The 14692-nt window shown below is 42.5% G+C and overlaps 2 protein-coding genes across 8 annotated transcripts; one reads left to right on the forward strand and one right to left on the reverse strand.

Moving 5' to 3' along the window:
- Window positions 1-456: 456 nt before the first annotated feature.
- hps1 (HPS1 biogenesis of lysosomal organelles complex 3 subunit 1) lies at window positions 457-7023 on the forward strand. 7 transcript variants are annotated; one of them, XM_081725025.1, is made up of 18 exons: window positions 457-593; window positions 1069-1185; window positions 1329-1463; window positions 1749-1888; window positions 2153-2261; window positions 2390-2550; window positions 2671-2770; window positions 2855-2924; window positions 3065-3120; window positions 3270-3437; window positions 3992-4171; window positions 4320-4396; window positions 4553-4684; window positions 4789-4853; window positions 5072-5217; window positions 5343-5456; window positions 5617-5699; window positions 6075-7023. In XM_081725025.1, the coding sequence occupies exons 2-18, from the start codon at window positions 1069-1071 to the stop codon at window positions 6235-6237; spliced, it is 2016 nt and encodes a 671-aa protein (XP_081581151.1). In that variant the 5' UTR covers window positions 457-593; the 3' UTR covers window positions 6238-7023. The 7 variants fall into 7 exon arrangements, 5 of the variants coding, with proteins under 5 accessions (XP_081581151.1, XP_081581152.1, XP_081581154.1 ...); XR_014126669.1 differs by lacking the exons at window positions 5617-5699; window positions 6075-7023 and having other exon boundaries at window positions 4553-4679; XR_014126670.1 differs by lacking the exons at window positions 5617-5699; window positions 6075-7023 and having other exon boundaries at window positions 4553-4679; window positions 5319-5453.
- Window positions 7024-7096: 73 nt separating this feature from the next.
- On the reverse strand, window positions 7097-9721 carry st3gal7 (ST3 beta-galactoside alpha-2,3-sialyltransferase 7). The gene is made up of 7 exons (XM_027024730.3): window positions 9634-9721; window positions 9307-9488; window positions 9037-9151; window positions 8395-8720; window positions 7919-8105; window positions 7661-7801; window positions 7097-7558 (listed from the first exon to the last, which is right to left on the reverse strand). Exons 2-7 carry the CDS (start codon window positions 9438-9440, stop codon window positions 7322-7324), a joined length of 1140 nt encoding a protein of 379 aa, XP_026880531.2. The 5' UTR covers window positions 9441-9488; window positions 9634-9721; the 3' UTR covers window positions 7097-7321.
- Between the last annotated feature and the right edge of the window lie 4971 nt (window positions 9722-14692).

Genomic DNA, 14692 nt, shown 5'->3' on the forward strand with positions numbered 1-14692 from the left:
GGCCAAGACAAACCTATTGTATGTGACCGTTATGGTCATTCGCATTATCTCTTAAAAACATCAACTAGGCCTCTGTACCAAATAGATCTATTGAGGCCTTGAGCTCAGTTATGGAGTTTATGTCCAACTAGCGGAAGTGACAAAAGGATAATTCCTCCAATTGTATTTTACATTTTGATTGTTTTTGGTATTTTCATAATATGCTACCCTCATTTTGAGGCGTTTGGATCTACAGGGTTTTTTTTGCACACAGTTGTGTGACACTATATCATGGCTTTTCGGGGTTACAAAAATTAACCTCCATGTGAAAAAACTGGCATTACCCAGCCCATGTAGCGGAAAAGACGAAGGGTATCCATGGCTATAACCGGGCTCTTTGTACTTTTTCCACCGTACATTTTGCATCGGTAATAAGCTACAGCAGTCACATGACATCACATATTACGGAAGTAGTCATACTGCTAGAAAGTTTTAACCGAGCGAGGTTTGTGAACTGCTGTAGGGGTATCCTTGTTTCTCAGCGAGTTAATCATGTGGAATGTTAACTAGAGGAATACAGAGAAGCTCGGGTGGTTTTACAGACAGCAACAGACGTAAGTTTTGTTTGTTTCTACCGATTAGCGTAGTTAAAGGGCATAGCAGAGTTCCGACTAAAATTAACATCTGCACTGTAACTAAAGTGACAGCAGGCTGTTAGCTAACCTATCGTAATTTGAGTGTACGACACACTTGTAAAGTGTATAGCACGGCCGAGAATTCACTGAATGTCATTCATTTATTTAACTTAATAATGTTTTATTACCCGTATACATAGCAGATGATAAAGCTTCAATTTTTGGTATGGTTAAGTGATTTCATAACTATACCATGAAAAGGTCAAGCTCAGACCTAAGATTCGCATGTGACGTTGGTCACATTTTCTGTCTCTGGGGTTGAATGTGCCGCTTTTTATCTCCTACAGAAAGCATTCCATTTGAAACGCTCTGTGATTGCCTGACTGTGGACAATTATATATGGGCAAGACTTTGAAGATGTTTTTCATAACGCTGATGACAAATTTGTTTTTAGATGAAGTGTCTTCTAGTGGCCACCGAGAGTGCAGAAGTCCTATTCTACTGGACTGACACTGAGTTTGAGCTGAATATTCAGGAACAATATGGGGGTTCTCAAGAGGAGGGGGGAAGAGTAAGAGTGATTTAATTATTGATGTGCAAATGCATTTACAACATTTCACTATAATGAGGACATGTCCTTATAGATGCTAAATATTGCAGATATTGCTTTTTTTGCCCTGAGGGTTTGGTTATTTTTTATTAATGTATACACAGCTGCCAGCATTTGAAGACAGCATCAACACATTGTTTGCTCCAATCATCATCTCCTGCAGTTCCATGGTTGACAGACTAGGGGACAGCTACACCTCTTTCATCACGGAGAACAATCATATCTATGTGCTACATCAGGTGGGCCACTCTAATTCAATAGTAATTGATGGCGGAATGCAGTCAGCTGACTTTGCCTTATTAGACTGCATTCCATTGTTCTTTTGTTACGGATGCTAACTGTTTTGCATTGATTTTAGAAAAAATGAGTTTTCAGGTAGCAGTAGAATGTAGTATTAGTAGTAGTATATCAGACCACTGAGGCCAGTTTTGTGGAGTGCTGTGATGACCTCTGGTCCAAAGTAACAGTCCTTAACCCAGCAGCGGATGTAGGGCCAATACTAAGTCACTGTCTGCTTACCACAGTTTGAAGAATGCCTGTACATTGCTGTGAATGGGGATGGGGAGGAGAGTGAGGAGGACCTAAAGAGGAAAATCTATGTGATGAATAAGCTTACTAAGATCTTGTTTGGGATGGTGACCCTCAGCCCTCTGTTAAGGAAAGAGTAAGAAATGCACACTTGTTACTGTTCGTTTGACACTCATGTTTCAGTATAACCATCATGTTATACTTCAAAATACTTTGTGCTTTAACTGATGTGCTTTTGCTCTAGAAAAAGTGGAGAGTTGTTCCAGATTTTAAATGTTTTAATAAATGTTCAGGACAACAATAAGTTGGCAGTGTTAAACTCACTCTTCCTCTGAAAATATAGGAGGAACCATCACATTCATCAGATTGTACTTTTTCTTCATAATGTTCTGTTTACTAGATTGCGTCCTCAAGACACTGCGCAAAGAAACCGCATATGGAAGAAACTGCGGAGTCTCCTTGAGACGTACAGCCGCCTGCGAGAACACGACCAGAGCTTTCTAGTCGAGGTCCCCTGTGTTCTTTTATGACACTGCAAAATGCATAGTAACAAGTTTTGTTTCAATGTAACAAACTGAATCATAGACACTTTTTTTTCTTTGGAACCATGCAGTATGTTTTGCCTGTCTTCCAACAGGCAGTGGAGAGGTTGATCCACCCAACGCTGTGTGAGCAGTGCATAGAGTTTCTGGAGCGGAAGCTGGTGCAGCAGATCAACAGCAGTGTGGAGAGAGCAGGAGAAGAGGTGCTACATGCCTTCATACTGGTTCACACCAAACTGTTGGCCTTCTACTCCAGGTACTGCATGGCTGAGGCTCATAGAAGGTCGAATCATCCCAGGTTCCCAGAGGGCAGCTTGGGAACAGATGTGTTTAAATGAACTTGCCGAGTTGTACACTGTGTGTCCATCCTGCACAGCCGTAACGCCAGCACTCTTGCCTCCTCGGACCTGCTTGCACTTATCGTCATGCTGCAGGACATCTGTCCCAGCAGCTTCCTTGATGACACGACCCCAGAGGTGGGATGTCTGCCAGTCATATTCAGGCATTGTACAGTGTTCATACTTTTTAATTCATTTTAATCTACTTTATGTTGTGTTTAGGAGCTGGAGAGTACTTCAGCACCAGATGTTTTCTACACTCCAGAGCCGTCCCCCACTGACCAAGACTCAGGTGAATTACATTTCAACATTTCTTTGCATTTTGACTTTAAATATTCTGAAACCCCTGATTTTAAATTCAATGATCACTATGATTTTAAAGTTATCAGTCACTAAAGGACTTAGGAAACTGTTTTCAACTCTAATGCATAGGACGACTAAGCAGTGATAGTCCCCCTGTCTTCCAGTTTGTGGATCCTGACATTCAGGTTAGCCATCTGTACTACATCCCACCCTTGAGACTCTGTTGACCTCAGGATTCAATAACCACTGTAATCTTAATATGTTTGAAGGTCAGAGACATGTTTCTATACATCACTGGTCTTTCCCCACAGTTTTAAGCTTTGTTTGACTTTAGATGGCAGAGGACAGTCTGCAGATGCTTAAAGTGCCAGCCCCTGACCCTATGACCCCATCCAGAGTATTCCTGGAAGCAACACTGAAGGAAGGCTTCTTTCCCATGATGCCCCATTCTATGTACTGTTTACCTCTGTGGCCTAGTATTACCCTAGTTCTGTTGACCAAGGTGACTGTCTTATTTTTATTAATAAGAGTTGGGTTTGAACAGTAGTTTAATTCAATTTGTCCTCAAAATTGAAATATTGTGGAAAAAAAGTGTCACTGTTTTGTTTTTGATCATTTATACCTACTTTATTGTCTTGTTTAGTATGCATGCCTTTTAAAACATTTTATAGTAATGTTGTGAATGTGAAGCATACTTGTATTTTTACAGAAATTGACAAGATGTGTAGTTTGTGGTGCTTGGTGAAATAGTTCATTTATGTGCTTCACTGAACTTCATTTTTGACTAGGGATAGTGTAATAAAATGTTAATTCACAAGGTGGCAGCACCTTCTTAGAACTGTTATTCATTTACATGTATAACAAATCTAGAGAAATACTGTATGATGTCTGTATACACATTGGAATATGGTTTCAATATAACCTTTTTTTAAAATTGCAATGGAATTTCATTGCGTATAGCATTCTGGGTCTGTATAATATCCTTCAACACTTTGGATGTTTATATATTGTAGGGAGTTGCCACACTGTTCTTTGTTTGTTTGCATGTCTAATCAGGTCCCTAACAGTCACGTGGCCGTGTCAGTGTGTGGATATCTGGAGGTCATTACTAAGCTGGAAAAGAGGTTGAGTGAGGGGTTGCAGGGGGCAGCAGCCTCACGGGGTCAACCCCCAATCCATGAGCTCCGCAACAAACTGGACAGGTTCATCCGCTTCCTTGCCAGCATGGATATCCAGGTCAGAGGCACTAGAATAGACTTTAGGTCAAGTGTACAGAGACAAACCTTCAGACTTTATTCTGGTGTTGGAAGTTATAAGCTTCTTCAACTTTAATGGTTCAGCCTTGTATGTTTTAATCTAATCATGTTATCTTTTTCCTAATCAGACCTCCCATCTGCAGAACGTCTGGACAGAGTTCAAAAACAAGGCGTTCAGTAGATCAGGACCTGGCCTCACCAGAGCGTGAGTACTCTTTGTACTGGGGTACAACCCCTGTAAGACCCCTGACCTTATGGTGCCCATGGGCATGAGTGTGACCTTAGTGACCTTAGTGAAGTCAGTGCACGCCCCCCAAAAAGCATACGTTCCAGTGATGCGTGCTTGTGGCTTGTGTCACAGGCTGGTGCCCTCGTGTCGGAGCCTGAGGATTCAGCTGTGTGCCGTGTTCCGGCAGTGTTTTGTAGCGGAGTGTGTGGGTGGATCCCAGCGACTGGCTCCTACACTTCAGGAGCGAGCGCTGTGCATGGTGCAGTATGTCTGAGTCTCGCTCTTTTGTAACGCAGATGTACATAGCAGATGTTGTAGCATACGTTTGCATGGGACTCTGGGTCAGCAGCCTTTCACCTCTGCTCTAGAGAGAAGCTGATGGACTGGAAGGACTTTCTGCTGGTGAAGAGCAGGCGAAATATCACCATGGTGTCATATCCTTGCTTCCAGCTGCACTCTGTCTGTCTGGTAGATCAGATTTTATTAGCTGAAACTTTGAATGATCCCTTTCCTCAAGTACTTCTATGCCACTTAATGCTTGTATTTCAATTCTTCTGTAGTGTTTTTCATGTTTGCTGGTTTATTCTGCATGATGGGGCTTTTTGTTTAGATTTTTATCACTGAGATGCATTTACTTTAACCATTCTTTTACTTACCTGGAGGAGTTCCCTGGTCTTGTGCATTTCATTTATGTGGACCGCAGTACAGGACAAATGATTGCCCCATCTCTGCACATGACTGACCATGCGGCCTCTGAGCTCGGCAAGGGCCCCCTGGCATACTTTATTAAAAACAAGGTTTGTTTCAAGTACACCATGAATTGTATACTTGATGATGTATGGACTTAATAGAACATATAGAGAGGTTGCAAGTTCTGAACAACATTTCCTGGCCATAGTGTTGGTGATTTTCTCCTCCATAGGTGAGGGACTTCGTTGCAACCACACGGCGGTATTTGCAGAAAGGCTACACCACGGTGACTCTGCGTGATGGAGACTATTATTTCTGCTACTTCCTCTGGTTTGAGAATGAGACGGTATGTGTAGACATTTTCATATTTGGTATATCCGTCTGTTTCTCAGAGGCAATGCAGAGGAACAGCAGAGGCTGAACTGTCAGTCCCATCTTAAAAATTTGAATGTTTCTACACTACACTCATTGTTACCACAGAGCACATGTTTGCTTGTCATTGGCAGGGTTACAAGCTGGAGGTCATAGATATACCCAGTCTTCCTGATGATTCCGCCCCTATAGGAATGCTGGCCTACAATTATTACAGGTGATATTATCAATTACATTATTTTGATGTGGGGCAATTTAAACTTTCAGTTGCTCTCACTTTTTCAAACAAATCAAGTCAGAACACATTGATAAAAAGTACACTTTCTAGGAGAAGAAAATGCAGCACAGCAGTCTGTGTATAAATACACGGCCAAATTCAATCAGTTTAAATCAGCGTTGTCTATTAACGGAACATTTAAATCATGAGGAGATTTTCCTGCTTTTTAAAATTTTAAAGCTGAGTTTGAAGAACCATTATAATCAAAACACCTGTTTTTGGCAAAGGGCTGATCTTCAACCTCTCTGACCCCAAAGGTTTAGGGAAATGACAATCTGTGTGACTTAGTCAAATGTCTTCTCTGTGGTCCCATAGTAAGCTGCTGCGGTTCTACAGTAAGAACTATCACAGTGAGGTGGTGAAGTGCTTCGAGCTACTGACTGTACACCTCGGGGTCATCCCCACCGAATACATCCTGCAGCATTGTAGCCAGCTGGCACGCAAGATGTGGGAGCCCTCCCGGATCCCCCTCTTGTGAGCATCTCACTGGGCCTGCCCTGGACCAGTTCCTCTCACCCCCTCCACTAGGAGGTGCACCAAGACCCCACTCAGACTGACTTCAATCTCTAACTGAAAATTATGCACTGATGGGCTTTTACAACACTGTGCATTTTGCAGTCTAACATTCTTTGCTGTGTTGTGTATATTATGATAAATGATGGCCCTTGTTTCTGAACTGTTTTTAGAGAATTATGACCAAATGGTATAAAAAAGACACCTTTTGGCTTTGAGCGAGGCCAAGATTTGAAGGCACTGTCCTGAATGTTTGTATCAACGCTTCTTAAATACAGTGGCCCACAGTTCTCACGCATTGTACTCATTTCTGCTCCTACTTTTACTGTTTGTTGCTGTAACGGAAATTGTTCTATTTAAACACTTACCAGGGTTTTCTTTTTTTTTTTTTCTTTTTTTTTTTTTTTTGAAAAAAAGTTTCATAAGCACAGTTTAAATCCTCCTTTTGGACATATTCATCTCTAACATTATAATATTACTAATAAAATATGTATGACCTCATACTAAAATCTACAATGAAAATCACATTTCTTACTCAAAGTAGGGAATAAAATTAACTCGAAGTCCTCTAAGGCCCGTCAAAGAATCCATACCTTGCACCTTTATGACTGATATTGTTAATGAAATTTGACACTTTATTGCAGAATTGAGTGCCTTAAAATATTGATTATGAAGACTTTTTTTTTTTCACTCCAAATTTTTGTATTTGTAAGCATCAGTGTTTGTCTAAATAAACTTGTGTAACAGTGAATCATTGGCAACTATTTTGCATCCTTTGGGGTGGGGCTGGCTAATATGGAATTAAGTAGAAATTCACACTGAGAATCTGTTACTGAGTGTTATTTCAGCTATAAATTTGTAATATATATTATACATTTGTAGACAGGCAAGTGTGCTGCTCCTAACACTTAATGTTGATTTTTTTTTTTTTCTCTCTTGCCTTTGAAACCCAACCTCTCACTTGTTCTTAATGGTTCTAATAATCGTCCTATTACTAAGAATAGGAGTATGATTTGAGCAGAGCACAGTCGACAAGCACCAAGAGGTCATCAGAGCACACCTGTGAGGTCATGCAAGACCCTAGCCTTAACTAGCTCCTGCAGTAAGCTGCTCTCGGTGGTGACATCATGCACCACTTGACTCATCATTGTGTCCATGCGGAGAGCCTCGTAGTAGTGCAGACGGGCTCCAGGCTGTTGGAGGTCATAGCCGAAACCTGCCAGACTCACCTCATCGCACAGCTGCAGGGCCAGGACCACGCCGATGAGCCCTAGGGTTGGCACCGTCTAGAACAAACACAGCACAGTGCTTGGTGTAGCAACCACTCTTTCCGTTCTTCTGGTTCTTTCACTGTGATGTCATGTACCATCTGTGGTAATGTGCCTTACCTTCCTCTGTTGTTTGTTGTAAGTTAGGAGCAGATGCCATGTCCTATTTAGTATTTCAGGGTTCGTGATGCGAAAGTTTCCTGGAGGAAGTGGAATCTCATTCACCACATTCTTCCAGAACCACAGTTTAGACCACCAACTCTAAAGAGAGAAAGATGAGTGTGAATATTTTGCTTTTGTTTTTTATGTGTGTTGACATCAATATCATAAGACTAAGAATAAAGTACTGAAGCAGGCTAAGAATGAGGAGATATTCACCAAAGGCTCATTTGTCACAACAGAGAGAAGCCACTCTAAATCCAGCCTCTTGAACACCACTAAAGCTATTATTTCAGTGTTGTGGTATTCCTGATTAAGGATGGGCGCTCCTTCTGGATACACCAGTCGAATGGTGGTTCTTGAGCCGGCATCTTTTTCAAACCCAAATACTGGAGCATTGTTCATCCTAAAAGTACAGAGATGACAAACCTTGTTTAGATGATTAATTTATATTTGTTCTTTTTTTTTAAATGTAAAGTTTCATGAGCTAGTGACATAATTATCATGCACAATGTTTTAAAAATTAGAATAAGTAAACAAATGAATTATTTATATTAATCTCGTCATTCATTCAGATGGAATTGGTTTTATGGTAAAAATGTTTCATACATCATAATTTATACTAGCTTGTAATTATTACTTTACTGTTTGCAGTTATATATCAAGAAAGAGCTTTGTTTTAAATTTGAACTAACCTGATGATGATGTCATATTTATCAATATGGTCTCCAAGATGTTTACCACGTAATATTCCACCGCTCCCAACCACAATGCACCTCCTGCATCTGTCTGGGGAAAAAGGCAGCCCGGAGAGGGGCAGAGCACTAAGGGTGTGGGCAAGCATTTCTTCACTGCCCTGGAGGCCGAGTGGAGGGGCCAGGTCCCAACCTCCTGTTGCATTTTGCAGGAACACAGGGATTTCCAACAGGCTGCGAAAACCAGGCATCTTCTTCAGCCTAGCCACCGCCCAGCCGCTGTTGCATGTCCGGGCCAGCATGGCGGCAGAGTGCTTCAACACATCCTGGAGTGGAACAGGAGTGGGATTATTGGTATTATTACCAGAATTCACATCATAAATTTAATATTGATGTAGTTTGAGTAAATTTAGGACTCTGCCCTCCCATTTAACGTAGATTTTAATTGAATTTTTTAGAACACCAGTAAAGTATGTACGACTGTATGTAGGACTGTAAGACTCCCTAGACTAATCCCTCTTTGCCTAACTTATTTGCATATTATTTGATAATATTTATTTATGCAAAAGTGACTGAAAGCATCAGCATTAAATGTTAAATTAGAGATATGCTCAAAGAGAGATATGCTCAAAGTTTGCTGGCCTCGTCTGTAGAGCCATCACTCCAGATGGGGTGCTGAACAGGCAGATATGCAGGAACCAAAAGTGCTGAATAAGAAGCAAAGAGCAGGACCAGGCTCAGAGCAAGGTTCTTCTTCCTGTATGGACAGAGATAGCACATGACAACACTGACACACCTTCAGTAGTCTGACAGGGTTTCAAAATTTCACCTCCATCAGGTGATTCACAAAATTTTGCCTATGGCAAACACATGTGCTGACGTGTCATTGGTGCAGACTGTGGATGAACACACGGGCTGAGGAAGAATTCCCTGGGCTCTGGCCTCCCGGAAGCAGCTGGCGAGCTCTCAATGCTGCCTGCTTCTGCTAGCAGTGGACCGCTGCCCTCCTCATGGTCCTCCACACACAGGTGCTGGAAAATCCCCATTCCACCACAGGATTCTATGGAACTCACAACTGGGCTTGAGCATTCCTCCTGTACTCAGTATGGAAACAACAAAACCATTTCCACAGTCAGCCTGGATGCATATCAACACCCACTCAAAATGTTACCTGCCAATTTCCTTTCTTATGGGGAACGACAGAGAAAACCACATTTCCAGATAGACTTGTGTGCTTACCTTTTTTGGATGCAGGTTTTTATTCTTGGCCTGAAAGAGCAGTCATAGTTGAACAGGGTAGAGTAGCAGTGTCAGTTCTAGCTAGCAGTTACATGAGAATGTTGTTTATCACTGACTGCTCCTTGGCAGTCATGGTTAATGATTCACCTGTCTCTGGGGGACCTTTTGTACAATAATATACTATCTACTAGATATCTTGTACATACCATAAGGAATGTTCACTCATTTTAAATCTATCAGTATTTCAGGTTTTATATTTTGTTAGTTTTAATGAAATCAAGTTCAAAGAGGTTTTATTGTCATTTCAGCTATATACAAATTCACAACAAAAACTAGACAATGTTCCTCCAGGGCCATGGTGCAACACAAAAACAACAGTGCAACAGACAACATGCTACACAAGTGCAAACAGTCCAATATAGTGCAAAAATGTCATTAAATAAACATTAAATAAACAGTAATAAATACAGGACAGGACAAATACAAAATTAGTAAACAGTGCAATTATTTAGTACAGTACACAGTACTGGGCATATGTAAAGCGAGTTGTGCATAGGAATCAGTGATATGCTACCCTGAACATAGCAGTCACCGGTAGCAGCCAGAACAGTTCAGAGTACAGTGCTGGTTTAGTACAGTACTCTAGCAGCAAGTAGGATAATGTGCAAGACTGCAACAGGAGTGCATAGTTTATTTGTGTGAGGTTTGACTTCAGCACTAGTCTGATGCAAAACAATGTGTGAGTGTGTGTATAGGTATGTATGTATGTACATATGTATGTGCGTGTGTGTGTGTGTGTGAGTGACTGTGTATAAGCATGTATAAAAGTGCCCATTTTGGAATCTGAATTGGAATTGGAGTTAGCCAGAGTTCAGGAGTCTTATGGCTTCTGGGAAGAAGCTGTTGCACAGTCTGGACGTGCGGGACTGGATGCTGCGGTACCTTCTTCCAGATGGCAAAAGGGTGAACAGTTCATGTGAGGGGTGTGTGGGGTCTTTCACAATGTTGGTGGCTTTCCGGATGCAGCGCGTTATGTACATGTTCGTGATGGAGGGAAGCGAGACCCCAATGATCTTCTCAGCTGTTCCCACTATTCTCTGGAGGGTCTTGCGGTTAAAGGCGGTGCAGTTCCCAAACCAGGTAATGATGCAGCTGCTCAGGATGTTCTCTACAGTACCTCTGTAGAAGATAGTGAGGATGGGTGATGGGAGATGGGCTTCCCTCAGCTTCCGAAGGAAGTAAAGACGTTGCTGGGCTCTCTTGGTGATGGAACTGGTGTTCAGGGTCCAGGTGAGGTTCTCTGCTATGTGAACATCAAGGAACTTGATGTTCTTGACGATCTCCACTGAGGAGCCAGTGATGGCAAGCGGGGAGTGATTTCACCTTGCTCTCCTGAAGTCAACAACCATTTCTTTTGTCTTGTCAACATTCAGATACAGGTTGTTGACCTTACACCAGCTCACCAGTTCTCGCACCTCCTCTCTATATGCTGACTCATTGTCTTTGTTGATGAGACCCACCACGGTCGTGTCATTAGCAAACTTGATGATGTGATTCGAACTGTGCATCGCTGCACAGTCATGGGTCAGCAGTGTGAACAGCAGAGGGCTGAGTACGCTGCCCTGGGGAGCACCAGTACTCAGTGTGGTGGTGTTGGAAGTGCTGCTCCCAATCCGGACTGACTGAGGTCTAACAGTCAAGAAATCCAGGATCCAGTTGCAGAGGGAGGTGTTCAAGCCCAGTAAGCTCAACTTTCCAATCAGATGCTGAGGAACAATGGTGTTGAATGCTGAACTGAAGTCTATGAATAGCATTCTTACATAGGTGCCCTTTTTATCCAGATGTGTGAGTGCCAGATGAAGTGTAGTAGAGATGGCATCATCTGTAGAGCGGTTGGAGCGGTATGTGAACTGCAGGGGGTCCAGAAAAGGGGGAAGCTGGGTCTTGATGTGTCTCATGACGAGTCTCTCGAAGCACTTCAAGATGATGGATTTGAGTGCGATGGGACAGTAGTCATTGAGACAAGACACCGTGGGCTTCTTAGGCACGGGGACGATGGTGGTGGTCTTGAAGCATGTTGGGACCACGGTGCAGCTCAGAGAGATATTGAAGATGTCTGTCAGGACATCTGCAAGCTGGTCAGCACATTCTCTAAGCACATGACCCGGGATGTTGTCTGGTCCAGCAGCTTTCCGTGGGTTAACTCCACGCAGAGTACGCCTCACATCAGCCGCCGTCAGGCACAGCACCTGGTCATTTTGCGGCGGGATGGACTTTTCTGCTGCAACGTTGTTCTGCGCTTCAAACCGTGCATAGAAGTCATTCAGTGCATCTGGGAGGATGGCATCACTGTCACAGGAAGGTGATGTTTTCCTGTAGTTAGTAATGGCCTGAATACCCTCCCACATGCGCCATGTGTCAACAGTGTCTTTGAAGTGTCTATGGATCCTCTGTGCGTGTGCGTGCTTTGCTTCCCTGATCGCACGTGACAGTTTGGCTCGTTTTCTTGAGAGCCTCTCTGTCACCTGTTCTGAAGGCTAAGTCACGGGTCCTCAGTAGCATGCGCACCTCAGCAGTCATCCATGGCTTCTTGGTCGTGTGGTGATGGTCTTGGAGACAGTAACATCATCAACGCACTTGCTGATGTAGCCAGTCACTGATGCTGTATACTCTTCCAGGTTAACAATGCCACTGTCAGTAGCAGCCTCCTTGAACCTGATCCAAGTCGTCTGCTCAAAACAGTCCTGAAGAGCAGAGATGGCTCCTGCTGGCCAGGTTCTCACCTGCTTCAAAAGCGATCGGTCTATATGCAGGAATCAACATTACAGACATGTGGTCAGAGTATCCGAGGTGGGGGCGGGGCTCAGCCCGGTACGCACCGGAAATGTTTGTGTAAGCGAGCTCCAGCGCGTTCGCATGTTGATGCAATTTAGGCAGTACTGACTTGAGATTTGCGTGGTTGAAGTGTCCGGCGACAATAAACAGTCCGTCTGGATAAACGTTCTGCAGTTCACTAATCGCTCCATACAGCTCCTGGAGAGCCTCTCGTGTGTTCGCACTGGATGGAATGTACAGCGCGATTATAAACACGGAGGTGAATTCCCGCGGTAAATAAAAAGGTCTGCATCTGACAATAGCAAACTCCCCCAGCGGTGAGCAGTACTTAACGACAAGCACAGAGTTTTTACACCAGGACTCATTGATATAAATGCATACTCCTCCGCCGCGTGTTTTGCCGGAGAGTGCATTGTCTCTATCGGCACGGAATGAGACTAATCCATCCAGATGAATGGCGGCGTCTGGAATACTATCGCTGAGCCACGTTTCAGCAGTCTCTGAACTCTCGCTTTGTAGTCTGCTGGAGTTTGATGCAGTCCAGTTTATTATCTAAGGAGCAGACATTAAAAAGGAATAGAGATGGTAGAGCTGGTCTGCTAGGATTGGCTTTTAGCCTAGCACGGACCCCAGCTCGCTTCCCCCGCTTCTGCTTCCTTGCACACCGGTTGCGGTGTCTCCCCCTTCGGCATTCGGACTTAGGCGACGCCGTGGTCTGCAGGCCTGGTACGCATAGCAACCCGAGCTAACAGAGCGTCTGAAGCACCCCGTCGTCCAGGTAGGTTTGTGCATTATGTCTTAAGTGTAGCAGGCTATGACGGTGGTATACATGGAGGTTGGTTGTTTTCTATGTATGTGTGGTTTAAGTTGCTGGAACAAAAGTAGTATAGACGACAGATAGTAGCACAATAGCACCATTATCGGACCTGGAGTGGCCGCTGCGTACGAACGCGCCGCCATTTTAGCAGAAGCAGAAATGAAAAACTTTAGAAAATTCTGGTGTATAAAATTTTAATTTAATTCTTTAATTTAGTTCACATTTAAGACATAGATTCAAGCATCAGTGTCGTGGTAGCACGGATAGAACACAGTGTCCTTTTCTCATCTAATGGGATTCAAAGGGGATTCCATTATAATGGTAATGACAGCACTATGTGGCGACATACTTAATAAACAACTGAGCTTATTAACTTTCAATAATTACATATAGTTCTGCAGTACATTTTTGGACATTCCTCCTTCAGTCATGACTGTTCATTGAATGGTAGGACAGTTGTGACAAGGTATTATACACTAATGAAAAACAGTTTATAATGTAATCCCCAATACAATTTATTGAATGCTTCTTGTAAAATTGGTTCTATGGGTCCTCGTCCAAGCTTGGTCTGTGGCTCTGGGTTGACCTGAAGACTGTGTCATTACAGGAGCGGGTCATGTCATCCAGCTCCTGACCACACGTGTCACACACAGCTCTGTGGGCTTTGCATTCCTGCCCTGAAGTTTAAGAGTAGCTTCACACTCTAAAGCCCTCTCGTTCCCTATGTGTCCTACACATGCCTTATTAAAGTATACTTTCTAAGTGTGTTTGTTTTTGGCAGGGTGGATGGGAATATCCTGTGGCCCATTATGTAGTAGACCAAAGAGCATAGCTGGATAAGGCAGGTCAGGTATGCCATTGTTTCTGACCATATTGATGACACTTTTTGACACAGTTCAGAATGTTTTTGAAAATATAACTGTTTTGACAGCTGTTTGGTTTACCTAAAAGATGGAAGAATAAAACTGGCCAATATTCAAGCCAAAATTATGTTTTTTTCATAATCATGTTTCATGTACAGGCTTGGTGGTCATAGCTTGAAAACAGACTTTATGAACTACTAAGATAATTATTAATGGATGTGACTTTGTGACGTAATTATTTAATATTAAAAGCAAACTTCACATTTGAATTTTATTTGTGTCTTGGTATTTTGAAAACATTTTTAAAAATGGATAAAATAAAAAAAAAAATAATTAAAAACTAACAACTAATTAATAAATGAATTAATAAACCAAGTAACTTGGTTACTACCTACCATAGCATTAACAAATACTGACATTGACTATAGTGATAGACTTGTTAATTGATATGAGACTCAAATAACTATTAAAAAAACTATGTATATCGATGTAAATGTCTCAGAAATGTAGCACAGTTATATTCATTTCATAGTAAATGACCTCC

This window comes from Electrophorus electricus, chromosome 12 (genome assembly GCF_041902795.1).
Source record: "Electrophorus electricus isolate QZ-2024a chromosome 12, ASM4190279v1, whole genome shotgun sequence".
Lineage (NCBI taxonomy): Eukaryota > Metazoa > Chordata > Actinopteri > Gymnotiformes > Gymnotidae > Electrophorus > Electrophorus electricus.